Source organism: Apium graveolens, chromosome 9, assembly GCF_009905375.1.
Source record: "Apium graveolens cultivar Ventura chromosome 9, ASM990537v1, whole genome shotgun sequence".
Lineage (NCBI taxonomy): Eukaryota > Viridiplantae > Streptophyta > Magnoliopsida > Apiales > Apiaceae > Apium > Apium graveolens.
This window is the reverse complement of record NC_133655.1, coordinates 133,293,158-133,311,852: the sequence shown is the minus strand read 5'-3', so window position 1 is coordinate 133,311,852 and position 18,695 is coordinate 133,293,158. Positions and strand designations below refer to the sequence as shown.

At 33.6% G+C, this 18,695-nt stretch overlaps 1 protein-coding gene across 10 annotated transcripts; it reads left to right on the top strand.

Annotated features, from left to right (window-relative positions):
- The first annotated feature begins 599 nt into the window (after positions 1–599).
- On the top strand, positions 600–16,861 carry LOC141684204 (uncharacterized). 10 transcript variants are annotated; one of them, XR_012560583.1, is made up of 10 exons: positions 600–795; positions 1,748–1,860; positions 6,323–6,394; positions 7,028–7,062; positions 7,465–7,510; positions 7,919–8,006; positions 10,226–10,363; positions 15,494–15,551; positions 16,354–16,412; positions 16,567–16,703. XR_012560583.1 is itself a non-coding variant. In XM_074489062.1 (7 exons), the coding sequence occupies exons 1-7, from the start codon at positions 759–761 to the stop codon at positions 16,698–16,700; spliced, it is 483 nt and encodes a 160-aa protein (XP_074345163.1). In that variant the 5' UTR covers positions 600–758; the 3' UTR covers positions 16,701–16,861. The 10 variants fall into 10 exon arrangements, 5 of the variants coding, with proteins under 5 accessions (XP_074345163.1, XP_074345165.1, XP_074345162.1 ...); XR_012560582.1 differs by lacking the exons at positions 1,748–1,860; positions 6,323–6,394; positions 10,226–10,363 and adding an exon at positions 15,834–15,957; XM_074489062.1 differs by lacking the exons at positions 1,748–1,860; positions 6,323–6,394; positions 10,226–10,363 and having other exon boundaries at positions 16,354–16,438; positions 16,567–16,861.
- Positions 16,862–18,695: the final 1,834 nt, after the last annotated feature.

Sequence of the window (18,695 nt, the reverse complement as noted above, 5' to 3'; positions counted from 1 at the left end):
AATATAAAATCTTAAAAGTATGAATATCAATATTTTATTACATGAAGTACGAAATTTAGTAATTTAAAGTGTAGTATCGATCTATTTTATTATATAAATTCATAATCTATTAACTTGGATCAATAAAATATGATATGGGTGAATATTTAATAATTATATATGATCTTATAAGACATAAACTCAGGTCCCGTTTGGTATTGCAGACAGCTACATCAGCTTTTTGCTGAAAAATTGTCAGAAAGTGTTTGGTAAATTCTAAAAACTGCTGTCTGAAAACTCGCTTTTGGTCTAAAAGCTGCTATTAGCAAAAACATGTCCCCAGTACTTTTGAAAAAAAACTGTTTTCAGCTTTTGCAAGAAGAAGCTGTCAGTTTCACCTTCAAACCTTCTCAAAAATATTATTTTTATATATTATATCTCAAAATATGCATAAATTAAAAAAAATTACCAAACAGTCATTTAATTTTTCTGACTACACTTTTTTCACCAGCATTTTTTCTCACAGTAGAATAGTTTTCAACGGCACTCCAAACGGAGCCTGAAGATAAAACAATTATATATATGAATTCAGGTCCATTCAAGTCTGGACCGGACCGAAAACCAGATTTTTTGAATTATACCGGACAAGTATGTCGGGTACGGTCCAGGTCTTGGACAAGTAGACCCGGTCCAGGTTACAGGTATTCTTTGCAGCCCCAGTGATGCGTGTCAAATGAGATTGATGGGGAGAGACCGCAGCTTCTTTCTAGTCTCTTCCGATGATGAGACAGACATTTTCTCAGGCCATTACACTAGGTATTCTCTTTTAACTTTTCTTCTTGTTTTGTGTTCTGTTCAACTTGATTAATTGATTAATTAAACTTATGAATGTACACTAGTAGGCGATTTTGGCAGGATAATTTGTTGAAATTTGCCAGAAATGTATGTTGATATATTGATTTTTGAATTAAGATGCTGTAATTTGACTATTAAATAAACATTATTGTTTCTTGTTTGGAACTATAGTGGAGTAGGCAAGTTCGAATTGTTGTTTGAATACAGAGTACACCTAGGGTCACGGATTTTTTTCTAAACTGTTACTCGAGTAGGATTATCTGTTTGATGGGGCCATAACTTTAGTATATGGTAATGCAGCAGTGTTCAAAATAGAGCTGAGTAGAATTACGCAGTTGCGTCAACATCTGGTGCTTTACTCGTTAATAGGATGTTTTGTTGGACTCTTAATTGATTATATTTAACCTTAACACCCACACACATTGAATTGACTTTCAAGGGCTTAAAAAGTGGGTTATGGTTTACGCTTGGTCTGTTGGTCTGTTAAAAAGGCGCTTAGAAGATATTGTAGCCGGGTTATATTGTTCAATAGTTATGACTTTCAGTTGGTGAATTCAATAATAACTTTGTTAAGACAGTTTCTACAACTTGCATGATCGTTTTCTAAGCTGTGCAAATCCGCCCTATAGTACCCGAATGTAGATACTTCTCTGTACTTCTACCAGAGAGCTAACAATCCTCTTTACCGTATTTGTATTCAGATAGCGAACAGAGAATGTACTAACTATGAGTTACACTAACTGGTAGATTTATAACTTAATTACCAATATCTTTCTTAATGAGCTTTTCTAATTTAATAGGCATTACCTATTAATGCATTTGCGGTATTTTGTTATGCTGCTTATTTGCCTTGGTGGGGACTAGTTCTGTAGAAAATTAGTACTCCTTCATCTTGCCCCTGTTTTTGATTAAGGTTTGGTCGTTACATCTGCATTGGTAATATGGAAAGCATTGATGTGCATAACGGGAAGTGAATCTCCTGTAGTTGTTGTACTTTTGGAAAGCATGTAACCTGCCTTTCAGCGAGTAAGTCATTCTTTGACTTTTCATAGTCACTGGACTATTTATGGTCATAGCATATCTTTTTGTGCTTGTGTTGAACATAGCAAGCGGCCCCGGATTTTAATGTTAGAGGAATGTCTAAAAATTCAGTCATTCTTGTTCTTAAAAACTATCTGATACGTTTTGTCTATATATTCATAATAATCTTTGAAAAGACGTGGCTGTACCTCCACAAAGGTGTAACAATTTTTTATTTTACCAATGGCATATCTGAAAGCTTTATGAAAAGGTCAAGGGTGGAGAGTTGGAAATTGTTCTATACCTCGTACAAATGTATCTTTTTCCTGGTGAACTCTTTCATATTCTCTCTCTAGATAGGTTATCTAATTTGACTTTGGAATTACCAATAGGTAATCGAATAATTTATTAGAACTAATATACTTATATTAGGGGTTTCCTTTCTACATGCAATAACTATATATATTGAGGCTCGATTTTTGTCTCTTTCCGCATTTCTACCAAGCACAAAAATTAAGTGAAAAGAACTTTGTCAAAATTTATTCAAATATTTTAAGTTAGTATTTTTACCACAAAGTTATGATCAATGGCTTCTTTATACCTAATGTTTATGAGTGAGGATCTGACATCACAAGTGGAGACTTGTGGTCACATTATATTAGATATAGAATACCAAATGACGTCTCCTGGAAAAGTTTAGGAGCCATATCTATTTTGGTAAAAGTAAGAGGGGCAAAATTAAAGTGGTTTGACCACATTTGTAGGACTAACTGTAGCCGACTTTGTCCTCTTTTTCAGCTCCTTGAAGTGATTTGTGAGGAAACTCCATTGCATCATTTAATGTTTTGCATCATAGATTCTTTCAGAGGTTGATTTGTCAACAACTTTAAAATCTAAAAGCAAACCTTTTGTCTCTTTGTCGGGACTCTTTTAAGGGGATCTATTAACTATTGATAAAGCTATATTAGAATTCGTATCCACGACTTCGGCATTCCTGTCTTTAAGTGTTTCTTAAATATTTTGAGAGTCGAGTGACATCTTCATTTTTTGAGACCTCAAGTTCCTTAATTTTTATTGGATTAATCATCAATGTGATCACTTAACTGAAGGTCATGTATCAATTCCTTCACTCTTCTTTGAGCTTGGTTGCATGACTCTTGTTAAAAGTAATGATATGCCGTTATTTTGAAGTTTATAGGCTTAATATAAAAAGTTTTGACTAACAACCTCATACTTCGGCTCTGGAAAAAACAAATATGGTAACATAGCTGGACACTAAGTCAGAAACATGTAAACATGTGTGTATAAAAAGAATTGGATGGCTTCTGCCATCAAGAGATCGAAAAGAAATTAGAAGCCCTAAATGCAATTCAGATAGCATGGAGAGAGAATGGAAAATTTTTTTGGCCCGGGGGGGCCGGTGGATCCTGGAGTTTTCAATTGAGGTTTGTGACCTCTAAATTTATTCGATCTAAGCTCTCAATACTAGGAATTGGACAGTGATTTTTCTCACTCTAAATATAATGTGGAGTTGTGGTATAATTTTGTAGTATGAACTTATATACATATAACTTGACTTAGGCTTGGGGGTTTTCTTCTTTGTTTTAAAGTATGTCTACATCTGTTACTGTTTCTTCACCACCATATCCACATCTGAGATACATTGTTGGTGTAGTATAAGTAATACCCGAGTTTAATTCTAATTTTTTCCTTTTCGTGATTTGGAGGAGTTTGCTGACAAGTGTACATGTGACTCAATATGTATTGTTTGTTTTATGGACAAACTTTTAGAAAAGGGATTGCAGTTGTTTATGATGATAGCACTGTCAGTGGGTTTGCATAAACCGCATGGCAAAATAAAACTATGTAATTCATATAATACTTTATTTTTGGAATGACATAGCACAAACTCCTGAAAAACCTAATTTTAATGAATTAGATTTCAGGGTTTGTGAGTAGTGATTAACTAGATTAGGTCCCGGACAATTTCCCGGCTATTATATATTTATTTTATTTAAATAAACATAAAAACTTATTTACATAAAATTCAGACGCATGAAATAATATATTTTATGTTGATTTAATTAATTTAATAGTATTATTGACATATTTAAGCTTTGTTTAGATAAATTTAATGAAAATCCTAAATATTTAATAATTATGATACATAAATAAATAGTATATAGACTTATTAAAAATTGTAATAAATATATTTTGACAATATAAATTTTAAATAAATTAAGTATATTGATAAATATTATTGATGAAATATAAGAAATTGTGAAATTAAATGATTAGTGATAGTAGAGAAAAAAAGAAAAGAAAATCAGGGGAAAGAAGAAAAATATTTTTTAAGAAAATTAATATATTTAATTGATGAGTAATTTAATTATTTAAGTAAGAAAATTAATATATTTTGAGAAGAGAAAATTATTGAACTTAGAGAAATAGGAAATAGGGAGGGAGGATTAATGGAGAATTAGTGAAAATATAAATGGAGGAAGAAATGAGTAGGAGAGAATTAATGGAAACAAAAATTATGAATAATAAAAGGAGAATATCCTTTAAAGGAGAGAATGCCAAGTGTCCTCATTTAAGTAGAGAGTGACACTTAGCATAGTTGTACTCTACTTTAGTATAGTGTAGAAGTGATAATGTGGATTACCCCTGATTATAACATGGACTCAAATACGAAGGATTTTGATACTGTGAACTTAAATACTGAGCATCCCGCCAACGAAGTGTTGGTGCAGTGGTTGAGCTCTTGTACCCCCTTGCGGGAGGTCAGGAGTTCGATCCCTGGTGTGTGCGTGTGTTATCAATTAGCAAAAAAAATAAAATATTGAGCATCCCAAGACTGAAGGTAAGATTGAAAGTATATAAAAAAAATGAAGAGAAGTTTTAAATGGGGAATGCTGAGTGAAATGAAGTCTCCCAAAGTTAACAGTGATGCACTACTTCTTGGGATGGAATGAAGAAATTATCGAATACATATTTAGTTTAATATTTTAATAGGGGAAAATGGGAAAATGGATGTATTCACTTATGCTGCTTAAGGAGCAAGGTGTGAGGACGCTAGAATGTACGCCCTACCCCTATTCAAAAGAGTCAAAAGAGTTTGAGAGGCTGTTTCCAGAAAATGATTTTGGCATTGTCGGATGAGAGTTGAATTGATGTCCTTGCGCCAAGGTTGTCAAGGCGTCCATTTGGTGGTGTGATATGTACTGTAAGAGGCCTGAAACATCAATGTCTCCTTGTGAATATGCACTAAGTCGGTCGGCTCGGACATCTTAAGAACCACAAAAATTAAAATATAAAGATAAGTTTAAGACATTTCTGTTGGGCTTTATCCGATCCAATGATCCGACCTGCTGATTACATATGAAAAGGTAAGTAAACCCTAAATATACACAAAAGAAGTTGCTTTTCTCCTCATCTCTTCTCCAAATTCAAGATTCCAAACTCCTCGGTCCATGTAAATGAAGTGCGAATTTGAACTCTTTGATTACAGTCAAATGGCCCATTATCAAATTCCTCGAAAGATGAAGCCCTTGAGATTTCGGACCTGGGTTTTTGTAGTACATGTGTATACGAGTTTGCATGCAATCTCAATTGATAGAATCTTTAGAGAAAATATATAAATTATAATTTTCATTTAAAAAACCTTAAGACCTATAAACTATAACGGATATATATACATGGCTGCATAAGAGTATACTTGTTGACAGACGATGAGGTGGGAAAAAAGTCTAGGTGTACCGACACGTCAAATGTATTCTTAGTCCATGTCAAAGTCAAAGCGCTTTCTGTCAGGTCAACAATTTCAAACTGACTTCAGGATTAATGGAGCACCCGAAAAGAAGATTGGAGGAATTGATGCGTGGCTTTCTGATCAGTAACCACATTGATACTTAACCCAAATTTGTATTCATAAACTTCAGGATTTAAAGCTGAGTAATGTTCTCCATGACTTTGCCTTCATTAAATAAAGAACCATACATTGGTGTGGATCCATTTTCTCTCTTTATTAGAAATCTAACCTAATTGTTTAAGAAATGTTGCAATTTAACTGTAATCTGGAGTCAATTACAATAGTTGGGTGTATATTTAACTGCGCGGAGAACAATTACAATAATTTAACATTTGTGACTAATTGGATTCTATGATATGAAAGGAAGGCTTCTTATTATTCAAATGCTAATGAAATTATGGGCATGGTCTATTATTACTCATCAGTTCATATCAAATGTATCATTTAAGTACTCAAGAATTAAATAGAGAAAGAACACTAGCTGTCGGCTACAACGATTGAATACAAAATACAATCTTTATTTTATTGAGGAATGTCTTATATTGTTGCTAAAGAAGCTACGAATAATAAGAACATGCCGTTAGTAGCAATTATTGCATTGATGTCGTTTAATGTGATGAGTTGATTGATCTCTATTGTTTTTTTTTTTGTAATTAGGGAGATATCCTTTTCTTGTCAATAAGCGAAGAACCCATTCACGCAGGTGAAATTGTTGTTTTCAAACTAAAAGTAAGATTTTTGTTTACCTTTGCTTCGTTAAATTTGTCATTTGTGATAGACATATTTTAAAACTCAGTATGTACTTTTGAAACGAAGCTATAATTACTTAAAGGAATATTCTTTATAAAGGGAACCTAAAGTAAAATTTAATTGGTTAATATGCTCGCCCCTCCCACTAAAAATAAATAAATAATCGTAGAAGATCATCAATTGCAAGTTTTTCACGGTGGTGCCCAATTTCCTCAGTGGTGGGTATACGTACTTTTTTTATGTCTAGAGAAAGATAAGGGGATACCCTAGAATCTTTATTTTTTGGAGTGCCCAATTCCAAGACTTTTTGGAAGTAAGAGAGTCTAGCAACTTCTAGTAAAGGAGTTGATCTTTGACGTCTACGTGAGTAACCAAGTGGTACAAACGGAAGCAGGGAACTAAGTAAACATTGCTGATACCGCCATCACTTGCCTCTTGAATTCTTAGTATAACCGAATACCTTGGGCTACTAATTAAAGCCGTAGTATGCTTATTTACAAATTAATGGCATATTTGATAAGTCGATACATTGTTTTGATTGATGCATTGTTTATACATTCAACCTTCTTTTTTACAATCATTACATTATTAACTGTCCTTTTATTGTTCAAGGCCGGGGAATTCCAATTGTTCATCGTGTCATTAAGGTAAATTTATTTTGTGTAATGCAAGTCCTTATACTGTGATTGGTCAGAGTTAGTCTCGATTAAATTCTGTATCTTTATTTATCATGAGCAGAAAATTACTCCATTTAGTGCTGATTTTGATTAATCTTCATTTAATATTTGGTTAATATCATGCAGGTGTTGGCTTAGCCACTGGTGTATATAGTAGATTATAGCAATAATTTTGTTGGTTCTCAGACATGTTTATCTTTGTACTTTCATGTCGTGTAATCCTTTTTCAGAAGCATTGTGTATATATGTTTCCTCAAGTGTATAAACTAAAGTATTCAATGTTTTTTCCGTCCAATGCTTTAGTAGCTTTTAGTTATCCCTTTCATGTTAAATTTATAACCTGTAAATTGTCTCAAATGTTTTCTGTTGCAGGTTCACAAACGGCAAGATGGTGGAGAAGAGTATGTAATTACAAAAGGTGCCAGGATGGTATTTTGTATAAATATTGCATAATTCTCTCTCTTTAATTTTCTTTTTTTGGTTGTATTAATGTAGACATTTGGTTACTAGTTGTTGATGATGAACTTACCTGATTATGTAATGGAAAGTAATAGTAAGAATAGTTGTCTCATGTTAATTCAAGTCTTTCGTTACAGTTCAGCTGTTAATGCTTCCAAACTGAACGAAATGATTGTTGGTGCAGTTTTTGCTAGAAAAATTGCTTGTTAGTTCCATTTGATTTTGTTTTGCAGAAGTGTTCAAATGTTACTATTCATGCGATTTATGTCCCTCTGACTATAGTAACTCACTAGTAAAATCCTACTATTTTGAATTGGTAATTTGCAAAATCATTACCATAATTTGATATATGTTCTTGCTTTGTCAGGAGATAACAATGAAAAAGATGACAGAATTTTATATCCTCCTGGCCAGCTCTGGCTTCAGAGACATCACATCATGGGCAGAGCTGTGGGGTATATATTTTTGCAACAAACCTTTATATTCCCTGGTAGCTGATGTATTGGCAATGTTGTGAAGCATTTTACAGATTCTACCATATGATAATATTAAACTGCTATGTTCCCTGCTTGATTTTGTAACACTTATTATTTAATACTAACTTATATCACGTATTCCCATGCACCTCGTGGATTATTATATTTTTATTTAACATGTAAATTTGAATATAGTATTTTAAAGTTGAATTTTATGCGCGTTTATTAAAGTATAGATATATTAATTTGTCAAAACTTGTTAAATAAAATTAGGCATTTTCAAATATACTATTTTTTTTGTTTGAATCTATATTTGGACTACATTATATTTTTTAACAATAATATATTATCCTATACAATTAAAGTTATATATGTCTTTCGCAAACGGAAAAATTATAAATATTAATAAATAGCTAGGTTATAGTACAAGCCTATATCCCGTGCGATGTACGGGTGATTTTGAAATTTAGTATATTATTATATCAATATTTTATTTTATATTTACATTTTTTTTACAATGATGATTCAAATTTTGAAGAGTTATATTTGTTTTAATTCTATATAGTTTTTTAAACAGTTAAACCCATTAAAATATATATTTGAAATAAATAACTGTCAAGATCATAATAATAACTAAATAAATGATGTAATAGCAGTACTATAAGTAGAAGGGTATTATGGGGAGTTTGGATAAGTAGTTGAGTAACAGTACTATATATGATTGTGGAAGTTGTACTTTTAATATTATGCATTATAAAAAGGCTCTCGGTCCCTTATAATAGGCTCCCGGTCACTAGCAACCGTTTGTCAGGGGTTTACGTAACAAACGGTTTCACAGCCGTTGGATGGTCCATCCAACGACCCTGATTTAAAAAAATCCCCCCGTACTGCGGTATAATAATGCAGTATGCTCAAATTACATTTTTAACCCTCCCCCCGTATTGTGGTATTATACCGCAGTACCTGCCTTTTTTCTTTAACCCCCGTATTTCATTGCACAATAACCATTCCTGGACTTCAAGATAATATGCTTTCTTTGTACATTAAATTAGATTCTCGGGATGAGGGAATCATGAAGTAATACAGTATTGGCTGCAAAAATATTTTTAAAATAAGACTAGCAATCACAATTCGTGTAGTTGAACCCAATTGAAATTAGTTTAGTAAACTTGGGAACTTTATTGTGGTAAATATAAAATAGAATAAGGGAAAAGAGGGTTGTACTGCAGTTTTGTAATTGAATATTTGGGGGGTGAGAATAAGGTGGAGACCACCACCAGTCGGAGGCAGAAACTGGTGGCGGTGGTGGTGTGTTTCGAGGGAAAGAAAGGGGAATCAGGGAGATTGCGGTGGTGTGTATTGCATCGCTTGTGTGTTTGTGGTCGACAGCGAAAATAAAGAGATTGAGATGGGTAAGAGGAAGATGGGTTAGAGTGATAAGAGGATGATGGTGAGCCTTGCATACGCGTGTGTAAACATCGAAATGAGTAAGGGTTGGAGTTAAAAAAACAGGTACTGCGTTGTTGAGGTTGAAGTAAAAAGACAGGTACTGCGGTATTAAGCGGTATGTAATACCGCAGTACGGGAATCAGGGAATCAGGGAGATTGTGGTGGTGTGTATTGCATTGCTTGTGTGTGTGTGTTTGTTGTGTGTGTGTGTGGTCGACAGTGAAAATAGAGAGATTGAGATGGGTAAGAAGAAGATGAGTTAGAGTGATAAGAGGATGATGGTGAGCTGTGCATACGCGTGTGTAAACATTGAAATGAGTTAGGGTTGAAGTAAAAAGACAGGTAATGCGGTATTACACCGTAGTCTGGGGGGGGGAATTTTTTTAAATTAGGGCCGTTGAATGGTCCATCCAATGGCTGGAAAATCGTTTGTTGCGAAAACCGTCCCCAACAAACAGTTGCCAGGGACCGGGAACCTTATAATAAATTGGAATTCATTCCACCAACTTCTCTCCCTTTCTTTCTCTGTCTCTAGTCTATCTTCCTCTTCAAGTTATCTTTCTCTCTTATATTTCTCTACCTTTGATCTCTTCTTTTTCTCTTAATTCTCTGTTAGCTTACTTATCTGAGCCTTTATCTCTATTATCTCGTTACTATTTACTAATTTATGGCACTTTAATTCAGAAAATTTTAAAAATAGTCTGGAACCTACATTGTTGGGTTAATATTCCTGACATATTTGGTATCAGAGATGATTATTCGATTAGCCATAGCTTCAAATTTGTTGTGTGAGTGAAGGCGAGTCAAACGGTGTTGCAAGGGTTAAAACCGCAATTGAGATTGCCGACTTTCAGAATTGCTCACCAAATGTTTGACAAAAATACTGGGTAAGCTCGATCTGCAAACTCTTACCGTAGATCTGTTGATTATTAGTATAATTTTCGTTGTTATTACCTTGTTTAAGAAGTATTAAGTTGTTTATTGCTGTTAAATTGAGTATTTGCAAGAGAGTAGGTTGATAGAGTTATTTACAGAATTGGTAGTGAGTTGTTGTGTCTATTGGGTTTGGTTGACTGGTCAAGGTGAATTTTGTTGAGTTTTCTAGAAATGTTGAGAAGATAGTAGTGGATAGCACCCATCAGGCTGAGAACTCACAGTTTGGGGCCTTGAGAATGATGCAACAAGACATTATAGGTCATAAGGTGGGTACATGTTGCAGCAAACCCTAGAGATGTTAATCTCAGGAATGGATTTCCGATCCACTAATAAGACTAAGGAGTGGGCTGATTCTGTGGATGAAGATGATGATTCTCCTCCGGGGAGTCAACAGAAGGGAGTTCTCAGGATCCTTCACATGCTGCCAGAAAGGAGATGATGCAGAATGGGCTAGAAAAAAGGGGTGAGATGCAAAGTCTAAAGCCCCTAAAGTTGAGTTTTCCAGTTTATAAGGAAGGCAGTGACACCCTTAAATGGTTGAGAGATTTTGAAGAGTACTTCTCAATTTATGAAGTGAATGATAAAAGGAGACCAGCCATAGCTGCTATGCACCTAACTGGGGTGGTACAAGTCCTTCATGATAGGGCATGATGGAGTGACTTGCTAAAAGTTCTAACAACCTTCATTTCCGGGTTTGGAGAGCTTGAGTCGGAAATGATTTTTGACAGATTCAAAAGATTGCAGCAATCAACGACTGGTGAGACTTACGATGATGAATTTGAGAAGATCAGGGGACAACTGTTGATAAATATTCCAGGCCTCACCAATGAGTATTTCCTTGAAAACTTCATTGCAGGGTTGAATTTAAAAATGAGGAGCATGATCAGACTCTTAGAACCCTCCAGTTTGGGGCAGAGATTAAGGCTAGCAAGGTTTTATGAATAGACCATCAATGTTAGAGGAAAGAAGAACTAAAGCACTGGAAACCAAGGAAAACCCAATTATTCCCCTTTTTTTCATGTTAAGAACTCGGGTGTACCAACTAATGCCACCAATTCTTAGGTACCAATGCTCACAAATACAAAGACTGGTGAAATCTTACAAACCAAGCCTGAACCCTTGGCTTACACTTAAAGAGAAGAAAAGAGGCAAAAGGGGATTTGTTTTTATTGTGATGAGAAGTTTGTAAAGGGGGCATGAGCGTAAAAAGCCCCAAAATTTCTCAATGATCGAAGAAGATGAACCTGTGGAATATGAAGGAGAACCTCAGTTTGATGAAGTGCCTGGAGAAGACAATAATGACTGGCAGGAACAAGGGCATAATATTGACAGCCTTGGGGTTCACAAAACCACCACATGCTTCTCCTTTGGCTTTTGAATGAAGTGCTTGTAATCAGAATATAAAAATCCTCATTGACAGTGGAAGTACTCTCAATTTGCTGCAATTAGAGTTGGGGCTGGCATTAGGGTTGAAGTTGCAGGAAAAGGCTCCTATAACCATCATCTTGGCCAAGGGAGCCCAGATTACCAGCAACACCATATGTGATGATTTCAGAGGTCATGGGAAGGACAGGAGCTCAGTAGTAAGGTCTGGCTGTTTGATTACAGTTTGATTGGAATGGGGAACCAATTAAACTAAATAACAAAGCAAAGGCTGAAGAGGAAGTGTCTTGTGCTTAATTGTCAACTGCAGTTCCTATGTAGATGGAGCAAATTGTATGAAGCTACAATAAAGATCAAGAAATCAAGGAGCTTATTTCTGCATCTTCTATAGGGCAAAATGGTCCACAAGAATACTACTTGCATCAAGGATTGTTACAATTTAGAGGCAAATGGGTCCGTGGCAGAAATGAAGACCTAAGGAAACATGTGTTTGAGGAACTTCATGGTTAAGGTCCAGGGGCATTTACATTCAAAAGAATCAATGAATACTTCTAATGGACTACCATAAGGCAAGATATTAGTAAGTGGGGTAAGGGAATGCAATGTGTGCCAGCAAGTAAAGGGGGAGCAAGTAAAGGGGTAACATGTGAAAAGTCGAGAGCTGTTGTTACAACCCTTAAAGGTACCTCATGAACCTTGGAAGGGCATAGCTATGGACTGATGGACTTCGTTACAGGTTTGCCAAAATCTAAAGGGTTTGAGGTATTCTAGGTAATTATAGATAGATTCAGTAGATACAACCATTTCTTTGCTTTGTCACACCCAATTACTGCCAAGGGACTAGCTCACACATTTTTTGACTATATATACAAGCTTCATGGGCTTCCTAAGTCCATCCTCAGTGATATAGACAATTTATTCCTTAGTGAAATCTGGAAAACTATGTTTAAAATCTCAAGAACAAGGCTAAATATGAGCTCTTTATATCACCCCCAATTTGATGGGAGCACTGAAAGGGTCAATCAGTGCCTGGAACAGTTCTTAAGAAGTATGACTTTTTAGAATACAAGAAACTGGGCTTCATGGTTGACTGCAGCAGAGTGGTGTTATAGTACCACCTTGTACTCCACTCTTTATTAAGTGGTGTATGGGGTTAAACCTAGGAATCTGGGTTTGAGCTCCAGGCTTCACACTAACCTTCATATTGTGGAAAGTATGTTAGAAGAGAGACAGCAGCAATGGGAGGTTTTTAAATAAAGACTGGAGGCATCTCAAAGAAGAATGAAGAGCTATGCTGACAACAAAAGGTCTGAGAGAGGAGAGAGAATTTGCAGTTGGGGACTGGGTATTCCAAAAGCTACAACATATAGGTAGTCCACTGTAGCATTAAGAAAGAACTTGAAGCTATCAACAAAGTTCTTTGGAGTGTTGGAAAAACTTGGACAAGTGGCCTTATAACCCTACCTGAAACCTCAAGAATACATCCCGTATTCCATGTATCACAGCTCAAGAAATCTATAGGGCAATCCAGGGTACAACAGTAGCTACCCCAAGTCACAGATAAGGGTATTTTGACATCATCCCCCTGAGGAAACTGGACCAGAGGAGTATTATAAGGGATCACAAGGTAGTCTATCATGTCTTGATACAATGGAAAGGTTGTAGTGTGGATGAAGCCACATGGGAAGATGAAGACCTGATAAGCTGCATTTTCCTAGATTTCCTTCAGACACATGAGGACATGTTGTTGTTGCTTGAAGAAGGAAGGAATGTTAAGACCATAGAAATAACTAAATAAATGATGTAATAGCAGTACTATCAGTATTATTAGTAGAAGGCTATTATGGGGAGTTAGGATAAGTAGTAAAGTAGCATTAGTGCTATATATAGTTGCGGCAGTTGTACTTTGATTATTATGCATTATAAGAAAATGGAATTCATTCCCCCAACTTCTCTATATTCCTTTCTCTCTCTAATTTGTCTCTCTCTCTAGTCTATCTTCCTCTCCAAGTTATCTCTTTCTCTCTCTCTCTTCTATTTCTCTATCTTCTCTACCTCTAAACTCTTCTCTTTCTCTGAAGTCTCTGTTATCTTACTTATTTTAACATTTATCTCTATTATTTAGTTACTATTTACTGTTTTATTGCACTTATATTTAGAAAATATCGAAAATAGTCATAAACATACATTGTTGGGTTGCTATCCTCGACAAAAACATATATGTGTTCAAATCAAAATATAATTTGGATATGTCTTAACATAATTAGGCATGTTAATCAAGAGTTTTAGAATGTATGTTTTGATTAGAATTGTTGTTTTTAAAAAGTTAAGGTTAAGTTGCAAAATTATAAGAATTATTTGCAAGTATCAAAATATAAGTAGTACGCCCGACTCCCATTTTTTCAATATCTCGGTTTCAATATATAATAGAAATATAGAACTTTTCTTTATTACAAATAAAATGATATATAATTTTTAAATCTTGGGAAGTAGATCTAACAGCCCAATAATTTTGGTATCTAATCTTACAGTTAATAGCCTTTTGGCAGTAGCACTGAGATTCCCTTAGGCTTCTATGTAGTGTGTACCGTGTAGTATTGTAAAAAGTTGCAGTTTTCTTTTAAGTGTTTTGGAACACATGATTAGAAATTGATAACAAAAAAAAAGTGTAAATACATAAATGAACTGTGGAACAGAAAGTTGGTCGAACTGATGGTTTTCGACTAGTTTTCCGGTCTGTATCTGCCATGAAACATATTAGGTTTGTGACGTCCAGTTTGTGGAACTATAAAGTTAGTTTGAAACCCGAACACAATTTTTTTTCTACATCAGTGGTGAAATAGTATACTTTATATCGTAATGAAATATCATGGAAGTGACTGGCGTAATGTAGTGAGCTATAGGTAATGGGGTTAAATATCAAAGTGGTCACACAACTGAAGACCATATATCAGTTTAATCATCGGTCTTAACAGGTATCATTTAAATCACTAAAGGCATAATAAATATCAAATAGATAACTCAAAATATGTGCTCGAGAAATCTAGTATTTTAGATGATAGAGTAAGATTTTTAAAAATTAATCTACTAATTATTTTATTTAAATAAAAAAAACTACAAAATTAAAAATAAATAGTAGATAAAATTTTAAAAATCTTACTATATTATCTAAAATACTAGAATTCATAGATTTCTATTTGGTTGTAGTACGATTCAAGGAAAATGTATATAAATTTATAAAAATAATTTTTAGTTCTATTTAGAGGTACATGTTTGATATTTATTATGACTTTAGTGATTCAAATGATACCCCGTTAAGTTTAATGATTAAACTGATATATGACTTTCAGTTGAGTGATCACTTTGATATTTAACCCGTAGATAATGCGAAGGATTCTAAACGTTTACTGATACAAAAAAAATAGATCCGATACTGCTAGAAGAAAGTTATAATGGTTTAAATATTTTTATGGATTCAAATAGTAATTGACTATTATTGGAAACATGACCCACACTATATTTTCATCAAAATGCGACCATAATCATGATGGATATAATTGAATGTTTCCGTCTCTTTTTCTATTCGTTGCACGTGTCACCATTTTTAGAAACACAAGATGCAATGGCAGAGAAAACAATACTTTGTTTGGTGTGTACACTAAGATTTTCCTTGCTAAGTTTTGGTTTCCCTATTGCAGGTTCTTACCTTACGTTGGATGGGTTACAATAATTATGACTGAAAAGCTTATTATAAAGGTTTGCTCACTCAATAGTTCAATCCATACTTATTAAGACTTTTCTTGCTTCATATTCGTATCAGAAAAATTACTTGCTTCTTATATATTCGATTCTCTCTTAACCTGAGATTTGTTAGAAAATATTCTCATTTGTAAGACATATAAGTCTAATTATTCAAAAAATAAGTTAATTAAGATTGAGAAACCCAATGTACCAGGATTCCAGGAACATTTTTTCATATATTTTTCAAGATTTAATATTGTCTCACTATCCATCTGTGCTCACTATCTATCTGTGCAGTATATACTTATTGGTTGTCTGGGATTGCTTGTTATTACCTCAAAAAGCTGAGGAAAGTGAATCAATACCACCATTTAACATCGGAAGTTGATGTGAGGAGTCGCATTCATTGATTCCAACATTTGTGAGTGATGTACTATATATATATATATAGGGGCTACTCTAATAGAAACCAATTTAGAATAGAAACTAGAAACCAAATAATATTTTTTAAAAAATTAATTTGAAATATAACATATATGATATGCAAATCGATTGTTGAGAGATGTAGAAAAATACAGTGAAATCGGATTTTAAAAAAAAATTACGGTTTGACGGGAAAAATAAAATTAAAAATGGAGGGGAAAAGCTGGAATTGGGTGTGGGTGATTTAGGGGGGACCATTAGATTAGGTAGATCTAATGGTTTAGATTGGTTCCTAGTTTTTATTTTAATTTTAGTTTGTATTTGATCATTCCCATATATATATATATATATATGCACTCTGAGAAAATAATAGTTGGGAGTAAATTTTCTGCAGCACCTGGACTTGTTATTTTCTTCTGGGCAACTGTTTTGTTCAGGAAAAAGGCCATATAGGTACCATGTCCAATGTCTTACTTTAGGTAGAGTAGGTCCTTCTAGTGACCCGTAAATATTTATACATCTTTGTCTACAAGCTTTGTGCTTCCAAAAGCAGGGCCGAGGGGCCAAATTTTTCTAAATTCATTTTCTTTTTGTTGATCATGGACAGGTGTAGACTCCGAGTATAGCATGTTCTTGGAAGCACTGTACGATGTAGAAGAGCAGAAGCTAATACTATGGAAGTCATTATCGGATAATTATGTATTAGGAAGGACCATATACAATATTTGTGTGAATCATTAGTAGACTGAGCTGCCTTATTGATTGCATGTCCTGCACTTTTTTTTATTAGCAAGGTTAAATCGTTGTTTCCTTGTTTCCAGATACGGTTACCGGTTGATGCCGTGGATCTCAAAAATTTGTAATCTAGGCCTCAATAGAATAAAAAATTACAAGTTAATATATTTCTATGAGGTTTTTATATTAGTGCTACAAAGCTTTACAAGTTATATGGCTCGGAAGTAGTGAGTCATGAGTGTGCCATTTGGCCTATTTATGTTTTTTTTTGACTTATTAAAGTAGTCACTAAAGTGAAGACTTATATCAAAAAAATGACTCAAGTTATCAGGGAATTATTTGCATCATTCTAGTTGTAAGTAATGATACTATCGTTAAATCAGAAAATATATTTGACGGGAAAGCAGTTGACCTCCAATTTGACTCTTTTTTTATACAGTAATTAAACTAGCTGCATTCAGATTTTATTGAAATATTATATTAATCAACATGTATACATATCATCTGCAACTCCGACTTCATCCTAGTATTCTTCTCTCTCCTATGAACCTATACCGGTTGTTTACGAGGAAAGTTTAAAAGAGATTGAATTAGATTAGTAATTTTGGAAGCACAAAAAAAACTGAAATATTCTAATTAATTTTTAACTAATCTAGGATATAATTCTTTTAGGTTGTAATTAAGAGTATGCCAGAATAAAAAACTAAAAGCAATTTCAACACTTAAACTAAAGCCGCCTCCCTCCTCTATCCCTTCTCCTAGGGTTTTGTCAATTTTCAAGTAAATCGAGGGGCTTCTACTGGGTTTCTCCAGTGGAAAGCCCCAATCCCTTCATTTTTTACTCTCGTTTATTTCTTTTCAATAAAACCCAATTTTTTTGGGTATTTGTGTGTCTCTCCTCTTGGAGTGTGTATCTGTCTCTCCTTTTGGAGTGTTTGTTATGTTTTTGTTTAGTCATGCTTGGGTTAATCTGGCTACTTTGAAAATGATTTATGTGATTTTGTGGGAGATCTGTTTTCCGTGCATTAAATTTGGGTTGGTGCCGATTATTACAAGAGCTTACTTTTCACAACTAAAATGTGTTCATCTTTTGAGATCCTTCACTCTCGGCTTGTCTATAGCTGGTTTTTGGCATGTAGATAGCTTGAGTGCTTCTGAACATTGGGCTACAGGTGGTGCGTATGTGAAAGTCATTTGTGATATTACTAGTTCCAGAATTGATGCATGTATGATCGATCAGGAAGCCATTTTAATCTTTTTTCATTCAAAGAATCGTGAGATTCATTATGTTAAACAGTCTGAAAACATAAGCGACTATTTGCTTAGCTCGTTTATTTGTTTAATCCTGACTGTGTTTTTTTCGATGGGAGTTTTGTTCCTATTGAAATTAAGTTGTAATTTTGGTTGATGCAATTTATAAAAAGCATTTTGTCAAAAAAAAAAAGAGTATGCCAGAATAATTTTATATTTTTGTAATATGGATAATTTAAATATATTTTTTGTATGCAATTTATATTGATTTTGTATGCAATTTTTGTAAAACCTCGCAATAATATTTTTTCTATTTTACGTTTTATTTCAAAATTTAACTAATACTAGCTATAAAAGTCTAAGATTATATTTTAATTTAAATATGTGAAATTAAATTTTATTTTGAGGTGTATTGGTTTATCATTAATTGAAAAAAAATTAACGAACGTTTAATTTTACATAAATTTGAAAAGAATTCGGAATTGTTTAAAAGAAAATATGTGTTTTTACTTTAGAATTTAAAATTCTGTTTAAAAATTACAGATAAATCTTGAATTTTAAAATTTAAAACTAAAATTTTATGTTATAATAATATTTATATTCTCTTTAAATTAAAGATAAAAAAATTTCGTAAACATAAAAGACAATAATTTTGTTTTAAACTAAAATTAACTTTTTCCAAATTTTTAAAAAATATATAATTGATCAATATAAATTATAACTCCGGTGAGCGGGACGACCCCTTCCGAC